This window comes from Cyprinus carpio, chromosome A23 (genome assembly GCF_018340385.1).
Source record: "Cyprinus carpio isolate SPL01 chromosome A23, ASM1834038v1, whole genome shotgun sequence".
Lineage (NCBI taxonomy): Eukaryota > Metazoa > Chordata > Actinopteri > Cypriniformes > Cyprinidae > Cyprinus > Cyprinus carpio.
In genome coordinates, this window is record NC_056594.1 from 8,913,321 (window position 1) to 8,927,996 (window position 14,676).

Sequence of the window (14,676 nt, forward strand, 5' to 3'; positions counted from 1 at the left end):
TTTCTTTTTACAAATGTCTGAGGCAGAGAAAATGGACAGAGGACATCATGAATGTTAAAAACAATCCATGTAAAACACATTTAAACTAAAATTTCATTCAGAGCTGTTCTTCCTACCAGTAAAAATATAGTACTCAGTGCAGTGTACAGTCAAGATGGAATCAGAACTGACCCTATTTACTTTCTTAATGCATGTTTATAGTCTTATTACCTTGTGCACAAATGTTTAAACAAATATATATATATATATAAAATTATAAATTTATAAAATTATAAATAAAATATATATATAAATTATAAATATATTCTATTGTCTGTAATTTATCAAAATGTAATAACCTGCTTCCTCTAAAACAACTCACATTCATAAATCAATAATACATATTATTTATAATTAAATACAATTTTATATATAGTATTTATTTTGAATCGGATTTTCTTTTTATATTTTCAGTTTATTCATTTTTGTATTTTTAATATTTCTTTTTAGCTTTCGTTTATATTTATTTAGCTAACAATAGCAGACTGGAAATATGTCACATTACAGAAGAAAAATGTATTGTGGAATGTGTCTTACACAGGCTTCAACACATTTTACTATATTTAAATCCATTCCGCAGTTCTTCACACAAAAATCACCACAGAAAATGCTAAAGGAAAAAAAAAGTCTGTGGATTCCACAAAGACCATAAATAAGCACAGTGAGAAATGGAGCTGAAACAGTTGCTCAGAAAGGAAGAAGAGGGTTTAGCACTTCATCAGCCCCATACAGGGGCTCAGTGGGCTGAACACCAGGATACTGATACTCATCCCACACACACACACACATACATTTCCCGCCATGAACCTCTCAGAGGCACAGTTTCAAACAGGAAACAAGGCCAGTATGGTTCCTACAGTCTTCCTCTTTCATATACGGCCCTGTTAACCCCATCTGCGTTTCTCACAGACATGAGCTCACTTTCATTCAGACCGTTCCTTTCACTCTGTCCTGTTCTCATGAACGCGTACACACACACACTCCTCAGCCTATCGTCAACTAGAGAATAATTGATGGTTTCTTTTTTAAGCCTCTCTGGGGTGCAGACCACAGACATCACTGTGTTGTGTAGATTGGGCTGTGGTGCACAGGGGGATTTCCTGCAGTATTTCACCCCAGGCACTGCGGCCCTAATCTAGGCAGGACAGACGGGCCTGCGCAGGCCGCTTTGAAGGAAGAAGGGCCTCAGCTTGTATGCCTTGAGAAAGTGTGATCTGCATCCTCAATATTAACACGGGCAGTAGAGATATGCAGGTGCACAGTGTTTATTTGCTTTTGTGTATTTTTTCATATAAAAGAGAGAAAACAATTCTTGTATGTCTATTTCTGCATTATTCTAACTCTCATCTATTGTTTGCTCTTGTTACTTAGTTACCACTCACCTGGTTCCAGACTCTCTCATCGCCCTGGCAACCGAGCCATCCCATTGCTTCCCCTCCACTAGCACGCCGGGCCTGTCCCAAGGCTGACCCCTCCCCCTCCACCCCTACCTCTTCTCTCCTCCCCCTCCCCACAGTCTCATGCAGTAGTCAGGGGGGTAGGGCACGAAAATACTGTCAATGCCAACACACACACTTTCTAGAGCACCTTTCTTTTGTTACTATCTCTTCTGAGAGAATTATTCCCTCAGCGTGAGAATTAATTCACACAACGGCAATTTATGCTGTTAGGAACTAAGAATTGATTAAAACTAAAAACATTTAGCAATTAGAAGACTTTGCTCCTTCACTATGGAGGATACTTTAATATTTTACTATATGGAAAGGTTTCATTATGTTCCCACCATGTTCAATTTCAATCCCAGAACATGTATTTAGTTCTATTACAATAATATAATATGATAAATCATACAATGTAAATTTACACTTATCAATAGATATTTTATTTTATTTTATTTATGCTGTTGGGAACTAAAAAATGCAAGGTGAATCATATATATAATTATACCTTAAATGTTGCATCAGTATATATATATATGTGTTGTGGATTATGTTTTTATATTATTAATATGATGATGATGATTATTATTATCATTATTAATATATATTCTGTATACTTAACCAGAATATAGAATATATTGTATATACATGTTTTTATCATATAATAAAAAATTAGTATAGTATTTAATATACTATATGAAAAGTATGCACATATAATATGGTGAATGCAAGCATTTATAATTCACATCACAGTGCCATTCCTAAACAGAGGGGTTTTGTTCCTGCTCAAGATCAATTTGAATTCCACATCTGATTAATTGCAGTTTGGTGCATTAGACACTAGAGGTCAGCATTGGCCATAATGTTCATTTAAAAGTATGAGTGTAATTAGTAAAGTGTCTTTCTGAAACAAGACCCTAGAAAAGAAAGAAAGGGCAAATCAGGGTGAAGAAAATGAAGGGTAGATTACAAAAGATGGAGCTGGAGTAAAGGATGTGCACACAGAAGAGGATGGAGAGAGAGGCTAATTTAAGTTGTGAGAAAAGGATCACAAGGTGAGGCCAAGGGCATCACTGCTGCCTGCACAGTGCTGTAGCACTTCAAATGAGTCTGAAAAACATTTCCTGCAGTGATGACCTGCTCAGACTAACCTACGCCTGTGCAGAAAAGAAGTAAAAAGAAAGAAAGAAATTTCTGTCCCTTCTCTCAAACATTCAGAAGAATAACCTGGCAGAGAAGAAGGAAAACAGGGACAAAAAAGGGAGGGGAGGAGAATCAACATAAACCCCAAACAAAAGAACTGGCTTTGAGAGAGTCCCTGAACGACTGATTCCTCCATCTAACAGTGATTCTCACACATTGTCTGTAAACACCTTGATGCAGGCAGTTGTAAGGGCGGTACATGCTGGCTTCACCTCAGGGCACATACTGAAGGCAGGTAAGGGGCAAATGTCAGACAAATAAAGAAAGGACCGATAAACTAACCAAGTGTGAAAAGCAAAGCTGAAGTCTTTAATTGTGGGTGGTGATCCAGAAAGAGAGATGTGTTTATTAGTGGATATTTATAGATGTTTCTGAGTTGGTGATTCCATGAATCAATCTCAAATCTACATCATTATATCTGACATGTAACATTGATATTAACAGAAATTTAGTTTTCATTCATGCATACTGTATATCCTCACATTTGTGTGGATTAAGTCATACAAATATTACAAACCATAACAATGTACAAAATATAGTTGATTATCAGGTACGTAATATATTTGTAGACAATAGGTTATTGTAGATAAAGTGTTGAAAAAAAAATTGAGAGGACACTTATAATAATGTGTTCAAAATGTCCCCCACAGAAGACAATGATATCATATAATGCTGGTCACATGGTGTTGTGGTAAACCATTTTTTTTTTTGAGTGGCTCAGTTAGTACCTTTTGCGAGCATGATAAAATGTTTTCTTAAATTAACTTTAGCAACATTTTAGATTAGATTTAGAAATGTCTGAGTGAGTGAAAAACTATAAATATTATCAGAGGACATTACATGTACCTTAAACTGTAAAATGACTTATACATAGAAATAAATACATCTGCTCCCTGTAGCTGAAAAAAATTGGTGTTTGTGGTTTATGTCAGTTGACTTTGAGGCCATTTATATTCTAGCGTACACCTGAAAGTTGATTAAAAAAAAATTAAGGTTTAGTAGTAATACAATGTAACAACCAGAAACAATGATGAAACTGATCAAATATTGCCACAGACTAGCAATTGCAAATACAAATAGCATGGTTCTCTGCTGTGATATACAGTACACTAAAGGTTATTAGCTAATAAAAAAGGACAAGCCCTTTGATATGGCAACAACAACTTCGTGTTTTAATAGGAAATGCATCAAAACAGGAATAAAAACTGCATTCATTGAGTAATTTCTTGGTTGATTCCTGGTTGTCCTTTAGGCTAGCCTGTCACCCATTTCTCACATACATCTTCATGCACAAGGCTGAAACTGTGAAACTGAGCTATTGACCCAGCAGGCCAGTGTGTTGAAGGTCAAAGCACTTCTGGTTGGCCATATGCTATAAATTCGAGAGCGGATATTCAAAATCAAACTCAGTCAGAGCGTTGCATATAATCTCAACCTACATTGCGTAGAGCTAAAACTGTAGTTAACACTGTGGTTTATAGGTCACTGAGGGTCTCGCACTAGTGTTGTTAGGGGCCTTTTTACACCGGATGCGATCTTGTACTCAGTCAGCACTATTTTTTAATTGTTGGTCTATGTAGAAATGTGTCAGATGAATGTTTTTAGCATTTTGCTGTGTCTGTCTGTTTCTTCAGTGTTGCTTTTTTTGTTTTTATTTGTTTCAATATATGTATAATAGAGCTTTTAGGTTTAATTTAACATTAACAAATGCATACTGAAAGATTTATTCCAGTTCTTACTGCTGATTTTGAACATGTTCTATATTAACGCTGCTTCTAAGAGACATAAAGGCTACATTTGTAGTCAGTGGAAAGAATCTAATGTAGCCTACTGAAGAGAGTTTAGAAGTCAGGTAAGAGGTGTGCCGTGACTAGCGTCTTGATTGTTTTTTTTTTCTCTCTCTTAGACCATGAGGAGCAACATGACACATACATTTGAAGTGCATTCCAGGTCTTTGGTGTCTCCAGGCACCATTTTGATTATGGAAGATGGATAGAGGATCGTTAAACAGCTATTATGGTCGTGTACAGTCTTAGGACAGCCCGGTAATGAGGTGCAGCGCAGGGGATTGATGGGTGTTTGGCTCCACAGTGTTTCAAGAGACCAGTGCTGCCATAGTTTCAACCACTGGGACACCACAATACAGACAAACAATGAATTGGCATTGAGAACGGATCATGAGTTAGCCTGTATTTGTGATAGCATTCATGCAGAACACAGGTCAGGGTAGAAACAATATGACATAGCCTCACCTCTACATATATTTGAGCGTAAAATGGTTTGATGTCTTGGACAAGAAAGTTGTCTCAGATGTGAAAAGATGGATTTCTCTATATATAGTCTTGTTACCTTGATCTCATTCTACACCTGTCATTCTCAACATCGCATCTTTCTAAGTCAAGTTCAGTACTTTTATTTTTAACCGTTGCGCTGAGACACACAACCAGTTCTCAGCCACACTAAGCCCATGTGATGACACCATGAGATATCTTTCAAGACAGACATGTCTAGAGTTCCCCCTGTTCTGCTTCCTGTGAAAGATGAGGCTAGTGATCTGCGTGTGCATTTAACAGCTGCTGGCAAGCAACCGAACGGACGCAGGAACATTTGCGGTGGATGGCCCCTTCTCAGTCTTTATAGATAGTTAAGTGGGGTGACAATTATGCAAAATGTACTATTAGCTAAGAGACATTTATGTAATAGGATAATTCCATATTGCTCTTAGTTACATGCAAGGTGTCCAGGGGAGCATCCGTAATCACATATTTTTCTACTATATATGTGAACAAAATAGCATGTCCAAATTCACAGTATTCATAAAGCAGTAGGCAAAAGTCCCCGGATGACCTACTGTTTCTGGTGAGATTCTGAAGCGCACATCCAGTGGACACTTTACTAACCCATGAGGCCACGGGAAAGGATTTGTGAGTAAAGTGATGCAACTGATGCTGGTAGGTCACATGACGAATGGAGTACATCCAGATTACATTCATACTACACACTCATTTTACATTTTACATTTTACATAAAACATAGTTTTAACGGTCGCATAAGAAAAATACTTATTTAGAGAGTATGCGTTTGTGGATGCAGCTACAATGATGTAACTACACTATCTAAAAAGTTCTCAATTTCTCCAATATACTGAGAACAATATAAAACATTTAATTACCATTATTTAATTCCTGTACTAATTTGTTCCCTCTTTTTAACTTAGTTCAAATTAAAGCGAGAAAGCAAATCACGATTTGCCCCGCATGAGGGAAAAATTAATAAAATATGGACTTGAATGAACAAATCATGGGGTGAATAAGATCTAATTTGTATCAATGAACTCTTAATTTTTTGGCCACAATATTTTTTTTTTTTTCTTCTGCATGTCATGTGCGTGGCTCCATACCGATATATAGATGCAAGCAACATAAATCACAAAATTATTTTATTACATTAGAGTTAAATTTTTTTTGAAGGGCTCTTAAATATGTAAAATTGACTTTTATTCATTTTTACATATACAATTTTAATGTTTCATTTTATATTTTACGTTTTTATTAAAACACTGGAAGAGGTGTGGAATGGTGGGAAGTCTGTTGTGAATGATTCCATCAAATTATTAAATAAAATTTTCTGTGTTATCTTTCAGTAATATTAAGGCACTATGTAAGAATTAAGTTAACTCACCTTTCATGGTTTGCTTTATGCAAAATATTTCTTTGTTTAAAAACAATGCATACAATTCTATTAAAAAACATATTTTGGAATAAAAAAAAACTGAAATATAGAAACGAAGATGGCAATTGTCTTATGATGAATTTCTACTTATGAATTGACTGGTCAAATTAAATGTCAAATTTGAAATACCAATTTTCAGGATTGATATGATCAGCATAAAACACTTCACGTTTGCAAGTCTGAATTGCACAAATCCATGCGCACAAGTTAGTCAGCAGGGATAAGCAGCACACTGCACCCTACACCCACTCACAGCCTCTGCTGATGACTGCTGTCATAGCAACAGATAGACATAACTACCCACCCTTACACACAGTCCTGTACAGAGCAGAGCCTTACACACATACACACATCTCCAGTCCCATGTGAAGCTAGACGCATACTAAACCAGAAAAAGCAGGATAATCGAAAGCTAACACACTATACATCCATATAATTCCATTTCAGAAGGCATTTCAATGAAGGTTTACCTCCACCACATTGAGTTTGAAGCATGACAGTGCCAGAGGACAGCGTAAGTGTCTGAGAGGCCTACCGGAACACAGTGCGGCCCAAACCAGCGGTTGTGATTTCGACAGAAAGAGTGACAGACATTTCAGGGAAGAGACTTCAGTGGGCTAACCACAGACGACTGACCACTTTTCTCTGGAAGCAGATGCTCGCTTCTCTCTTGGGCCATAGCTGAAAAGGGGAAAAAGAGGCAGGGAGGGAGTCAGCAGGGTTTTGAAACCCACTTTCACTTCCCAAAGCAAAAGGCTATTTCAATACAGCTGGTTCTACCCAGTGCTTTGTTTCCCTGCGCCTCTTGCTTACTTTTGCTGAGAGGGAGATTTTCAGGCTCAGGGTGTGTAAGACAGACCTATCAGTTAAAAAAAAAAGTCAAAATTGAAGTTACTCATCACTTGAATCCATGTAACTCTGCGACACAGTCCAGTTTTATGACATGGCAGTTTGTCCCAAAGCTTGCCTGCTCTCCTGCTACACTCTCAGAAGTAGATAGAGTACATACTTTTAAGCAATATATGATTGGGTAGTTGCTAGTTGGCAGGGGAAGGGGTGTGTTCATTCTAGGGGGCATTTGATTGGATGAAAATATGTGTAGTGCTGAATGAGTCACCAAAATATTTAGTTTGTTTTCCTGAAAAACTTATTTTTAAACCGTACTTATTTTTGTACTTTTTAGAATACACTACAATATGGATTGCTTCAAAGCTAATAAAAACATTAAATGTGGTCAAGCTGTTCAGAACTTTACTGAGCAGAACCCCTGTGCTCAGTTTTCATGGAACATCAATGAGATGTGGATTTTTGTAGAAGATTTTGAAAGCTCTTTTCAACTATGACACATAATTGTTTGTACTTTCAGCACACTGCATATGTGTCTGTATGTTGTGTGTGACTCAGACACACGGAGCTACAGAAACGCACTCCACGCTCACTGTTCACTCAAGGTCTCCTTGATCGCCCACATTATTTCATGATCTGCAGTAGTATTTCTCTCACTAATCACTTGGATGAGTACTCTAGGGATGTGTTTCTGGAACTCCCCTGAGCTGAGAATTCAGATTTAAAGGTTAATATTAATCTATTTGAAATATTCTTTATATTTTATCAAACTGTTCTAGCAGACGTGTGTGTGTGTGTGTGTGTGTGTACCAATGAAAAATCAATAAGGAGATCTCTCAGTTGTTCCGAGTGCAAATGGAGACTTTTGATCTTTGGAGACTATTTTGAAGGCACCAGTTCTCAGATTTTTCTTTTGGGAAAAAGTTTTCTTTTACATTTCAAGCCATTTTAGGAGAGACATCTGAAACTATGTTGATAATTAAAGAGCTCCACTGAGTCTCCGATATGAAAACACAACCTCTCATATTCAATACAATTGTCCTCAGGGCCCATGTATCTATATTAAAATTTACTACAAAAAAGCAGCTTCACAACAACTGGTCATCAAGGTTCCACGTTTCCATTTATTTATTTATTTTTTTAATTAATGATTAACATGATTAACATGTTTACTTATTTTAATAATAATCTTTTCCAGTCAGTCACTTATTATTATTGGATGAGTTTCCAGGCCTTTAACAGTGGCATTTTATTTATATTCATGCATTTGGCTTACATCTTGATCAAAAGCAATTTATATTGTATGTCAAGTATGCCATAAACGTTACACATGGTGGAGGAGAGAACTATTGCTGTAATGACTGTCAAGTTTATTCATTTTTATCACAACATCTAAATGTCCAATAGCATGTGAAGGCAGCATTAAATACATTAAAGAAAACACTGATCTCTTACCACAATCACCTTCATGACCTTCATGAAACTGTTCAGTTTTTAGAAAAAGTAGCTGCAATCTAGGGGTTGCTTTAAGCATGCTTTGAACAGGTTTGTGTCGCCTCCAAATTCTGTGTGAAGACACAATAATGCATAAAAGCCTATAATGCAGATGCTCTGACCCACCTCAGCCCCTAGTATCACATATGGCTCTGATGCTGCTTTTGTTTCAGCGTAAAGCCCTGTTCACACTGACAGCAGTTAAACTGATGGAGGTCTCAGAGTTGCTATGATGTTGGTTTCCCATAGATGTTCCTGCATTCCTCATTTGCATGCTTTCCTCAACTTTTTTTTTGCTTTGCCAACGTGTCGCTCACATTGACAGAAATGAACTTTTTATTGAAAATGATGTCCGTTCACTGCAGTGTGAACACCCTTAAATCAAATATAGCACCAGAGTAGACTTAAACTGTATATTTTTTCCATATATATTTTTAAATGATTATGATTTATATTTTCATTTTGTACTTTATAATGACACATTTTCATTCACCCTTTCATGTTTCTATATTCAGTATTTCACATCTAAAAAAATAATTAAAATAATTAAATGTAAATGCACCTATTTACCCTGGATACACGTAATACATTTTATAAAAACAAATAAATCAAAAATTTTAAATTTATTTAAAATAAAATAAATACCATGTAAACAAACAGTAACCTTTGGTTGAAAACTGGTTTCTGTGGGACACACATCTGCTTTGTGTTGATTTGGGTTATCTGAACGCGTGCACTTCCTGGATCTGGACTGTCCCACCGCGCATGGGACGCCGCTCAAACGCATCCATCCTACCGCCTCGAGGGTCAGCTAGTACGCCTCATATCTCACGTTACACACGCAACCCCGCTCTCCGCGTGGACAGGCGCGCTGAGTGTCGAGGCTCCAGCTCATTCTAACAGGTGGCGAGCGATTTCAGGTGGAGCAGCAGTCCATTCACTGAGCCGACTTCAACAAACGCCGAGAGGATCACTCGCTCCTCATTATGTGCAATTCTTGGGCTCATACGCGTATTAACACAGTCTAATCGTCGTATTTAGGCGAAGAACAGATTGGTTTAATTAGCCTCCAGCTTACAGGTGGGCGAAAGCCGTTTGTAGGACGGCCCCTCTTTCAGTTCCTCAACAGGAGCCGCGGTACTGTCATTTGTTTGCCATCCTGTGGGACAGAAGAAACGGCTCCGTTAACAGGTGCGAGGATAGACGAATACAAAGACGTTAAGTCGTGTGTTTGTGTAGTACGCTGTTTGAAGAATATTTTCATTTGTGTTCGCAGTAAATTTGGAGCTTTATCTACATATCTAGCATATCTCCGAAGCCTCTTTCGTTCCGGAGGAGGACCGACAGAGCCATGTCAACCAAAAAACGGGTGGATGTAACGAGAAGGAGCCGAAGCCCCGCGGTGTCCGAGGCGGAGATGTTTGGTGATTTTCAGGAGTGGTGCCTCCGCACTTACGGGGACTCCGGCAAAACAAAGACCGTCACCCGGCGAAAATACAACAAAATTCTGCAGACCCTCTTACAGAGCGACGACTCGAATGGAGTCTATATCGAGAGCAACCACATCAACGCCAAATTTAAGTTCTGGGTCAAATCCAAAGGTTTCCAGGTGGGCAACACTGACGGCAAGCCGAACGAGAACGGGGCAGCGGACAAACCGGTCCTATACGTTCCCATCAAGGCAACGGTTAGTATGGGTGCTCTTTTTCCCATCTGCTAATCTACACGCAGTAGTGCCCGATATTTGCCTATGCAAATTCTGAGCCACGCGCACAATGGCGCACGTTTACGCGTCTCGCAGCCGGTGAATCTCGTTCAGGGTTGTATATCTGTAGTTGAGCTCATGTCTCTCTCGGGTCTTTGGTAACCACTTGTTCATGTGTCGCACCGTGGCAGCTCTGGCACCTGATTGTCCGGAAGCTCTTTATCACTATCAGTCACTGACAATGAACACCAGTTTTAGGATATTAGTGAATTGTAGAGCTAAGGAATCAAATGTATTTTGAAATGTGCATTTAAGATGACATACTATGTTATATATATATATGCAGGTAATTACTTGAATACACTTCTTCATGATGACGTTTTTAGTTTTTGAAGGTTTTTAAAGTTCTGAAAGGTAGATTTTTATGAGGCTTAAAGAAAAAAAAAATAAAGTCCAGAATTTTTTTTTTAAATAATTTTTGAAAAATGCTGGCTCAAATAGTTTGGCATAATATTTACGGAGTGTCTGTTTAGCCTACACTAAGTGCAAATAGCCCGCCTTGTTGGCAGAGGCTGTTTACACTAATTCCACCCACAAACTTGTGATAGGACTAGTCAAGACTATAAAAGACGGGTGTTAGTCATAAGCTTTAGTGGTGCAGATGGTAAAGTGTGTATTATAGTCTTTTTGATGTGATTGACTCGGGTTCAAACCCGCCTTTTGCCACCTTTTTTTCTCCCTTTTAAAATCTCATATCACATCGGAAATGGATTTATTTTCAATAAAAATGAAGGAAATAATGAAAAAGTTGAAAATAAAGTATTGGGTAGGGTTAGGTACAGCTTAGGTAGGTGTAGGGAGGGCTTTATTGTCCCAAAAAGGTGCATCCATTAATAATTTGAATTAAAATGATAATTTATACTCAATACGTTATTATTGCATACTGTTAATGTACTATAATATGGAGGTGAAGATAATTGCCACTATTTGCAATAAGTAGTATAAAAAGCAGAAAATCCTGCTATTTTAACATAGTGTAAATAGCTATTTGCACTTAATGTAAATAGCAAATCGATAAAAATACTGCTATTTTCACTTATTGTAAATAGCCTCTATTGCTAAGAAAATATGAATTTTTTTTTACTTAGTGTAAATAGCCGCTGCCTAATATTTATTATATTGTATCAATTTTTTATTATTTATTATTAAAAGTAGTCGTATAAGTAAATCAGCAGTGAAAAAATATAGTTTTAAAAAGTGTAGTGTAGTGTAGCACAACCAGAACCCAAAAAGAAACATTATAAAACATAAGAAAAATAAACCAGACTATATAAAAGCATAACAAATTTTAGCCATTTTATGTAAATGCACATTTTGTTTGGGTCAAATGGAGTTAACATGAGAAAAAGGGTTGATATTTTTGACTTTATATAACTTACATTTTTTGTACCTTGACCTTTCAGCTTGAGTAAACTCAAGTGTATTAGAAGTGCATGAAAAGTATTTAGTACATTTCACTTGATAGTTAAACCAGTTGACATTTCTAAAATTAGTACATTAAAAACTATTTGTAGAAATTGCTATAAATGTTTTTGAAAATGTAGGAAACCAACATGAATGCAATGAGTACATTTCTATGAACTTGTCATTTATTTTAAACTACATTTTTAAAATACCTCCCTTTTTTCAGACTTCTTTATGTTACAGTGATCCCCATGTGTTTGTGTAGGGTTAGTTGGATACTCTCATGTCAGTTTGTAACTATTTAAAGTTAGTAAATTGTTGGGAATTTGTAAGAATTTGTCCAATCTGCTTATGCTGCCCCCAATCATGCATTTTTTTTTTTTTTTTTTTTTTTGCATTTTACCATTAGCAAAGGCAGTTAGACAAATAGAATGATATTTGCTTCAAACTTTGCTCTTTTTACTACATTTATATTTTGAGACCTGTTTTACAGAAAAGATGCATGTATTTTATAAGAATGAATTGTATAATCCGTGCTTGGGTTATCTTTCAAATGATTACGAAATGATCTTTACAATGTCTTTTTCTGAGCTGAAGAGTTCAGCTTTCCAAGCCGTTGAGTTTATTATAATAATTGACTAAACCCAAAACACCTGCCAATTTGGTTCACCTGTGTAGCTTAATGAGACAGTATGGCAGTGTGTGGTATTTTTGGTGAAAAGGCAAGTTAGAAATGTGTGTTTGTATGAGAGCAATTGGGAGAGATAGAGAGGCAGAGACGAGGTGAGCAGGTCAGCTCTCAACAAAACAAATGAAATAATGAGGAGCCCAGATGAAGATTCATCTTATGACCATTTCACTGATAAAGGATGATGGTAAAGTTAAGATGGATGCACCCTCCGTGCTCTGTGTACCCTGATAATGAAGAGCCTGCCCCAGATTTGTCGTATTCAAATACTATTTTTGCTCACTCTCTCTTGCTTTGGGTGTGTGTGTTCTGCTTTCTTTGAGACATGGCTCCCATTCAGTTCACTCAGGGGGGATAATTGACGGGAATAGAAAAAACTGAGAGAAAGTGTTCCCTCACCATTCGATTAGTGTTGCAGCGATTGTGTTGTAATGTGCACAGGTAACACAAGATCTTGATCACAGAATCTTTTACTTGTAATTCAAATTCCAGCCTAATGGAAATCGTGTCAAAGGTCACATAGTGATTTAGAAATACACTTGATTGAATTTTAAAGGAATAATTTAACTCAAAATTTAAATTCAGTCATTACTCTCATTCATGTTGTTCCATACCCATATGCTGTTATTTTTTCACTTTCTAAAGCAATGTTATGCAGCTTGTTTTTGACCAAGACAAAAAACAACATAAATTAGCCTATATAAAAATCTTCTGAAACCTTACGATTTTCATATGAATTCTGAAGGTGAATGCAGATTATCAGTGAATGTTGATTCAAATTTTAGTCTGTTCTTTACAGAAAACTGCAGTATGGCAGAAGAAAATCTGAAACCTAGCAGTCATAGACCAGTGTTCTTATTGTTAACTAAAACTGTTAATCATTTTTAGTAAATGAAATAAATCTAAAATAAAATATAAATACTAGATGAGAAACTTATACTTTAAAAACTTAGCTTAATAATGTTGGCTGGGCAGTTAACTGAAATAAATGCTTTTTTGTCCTTCTTTATGCTTCATAGCCCCGAGCAATTTTACATTTTTGAGATAAGGAAGAGTAGCTTCAAAAATTTATACGAAAGTTCTACTTTTTTGTTCCATAGAAAAAAGCAACAGCACATGGGTTTGAAACAACGTAAGGGTGAGTAAATGATTATAAAATGTTACATTTTGGATGAATTATCACTTTAACATTCTTTTTGTTCACATTACTGTATGTAAAATGCCAAATTTTAAGCAAAAAAACAATTAGTGTACAGTCCTGCAGTCTGATGTTTACTTCTCATTGGTGTGCTTGAGTATAATAGTAGTTTTGACGTTAGAGCGGATTGATCCGCAGCTCTGTATGAAGATAATGATCAGTCTGTCATAATGACTGACAAACTGTTTTTTCTCAGTATTGTATTACTCAAACCACACACTGTCAAAACACACAGCTTAAAATAGTGCGAATACAGCAGACATCATTCACACATGTAAAGGGGTCATCTGACTCAAATTTCCTGTAGCACTACTTTATAATGTATGAAAAGTGTAGGAGAGTTGCGCGAGGATGGCGTTCATGGGGATGAAGGAGTAAGAGGAGAAGAATCAAATATTTTTTTTTCATACCAGCGCAAGACAGAAACATGACAATGAGATGGAGCAAGGGAAAGCAGGTAGGATTTCAGGAGAGGGACAAAGAAGAAATGATGTTGAGAGAAGGAGAAAGAGGTGGCTGGAGGAAACAGTCACACAGCCATCACATGCAGTTGACACCAGCGTCTGTGGACACTATTAATAGCCCCTAACGTTCCTCTCTTTCCTCCCCTTTCTCTCTCTCTGAGTACACTAAGCAACAGTTGCAGAAGAACTCTGTTCTCTCTTTAGCTTATTTTGTCCTAAAGCTTCTTTTATTTTGTGGGGTGGGGTAGGACAAGGAAGTGAGAATCTCAAGAGCAGATGAAACTGTCAAATACATTGGCCCTAAAAAGTATTTGGACAGTTACTCACTTAAACATTAAATGAATGTCATTGCATTATAATAGAAAGTGTTGATCAATTTCGAGACCACTTTTGAGTAGAGCAAG

At 36.8% G+C, this 14,676-nt stretch overlaps 1 protein-coding gene across 2 annotated transcripts in view; it reads left to right on the forward strand.

The window, feature by feature from the left end:
- The first annotated feature begins 9,521 nt into the window (after positions 1-9,521).
- LOC109061879 (nucleolar protein 4-like) overlaps positions 9,522-14,676 on the forward strand; it is an 88,990-nt gene continuing 83,835 nt past the window's right edge. Inside the window, exons 1-2 of one of the 2 annotated variants that reach the window (XM_042712921.1) lie at positions 9,522-9,944; positions 10,030-10,440. In XM_042712921.1, the coding sequence (XP_042568855.1) occupies positions 10,105-10,440 (336 nt within the window). In that variant the 5' untranslated portion in view covers positions 9,522-9,944; positions 10,030-10,104. The remainder of the gene's footprint in view (positions 9,945-10,029; positions 10,441-14,676) is intronic. The other variant, XM_042712922.1, reaches the window with a different exon arrangement.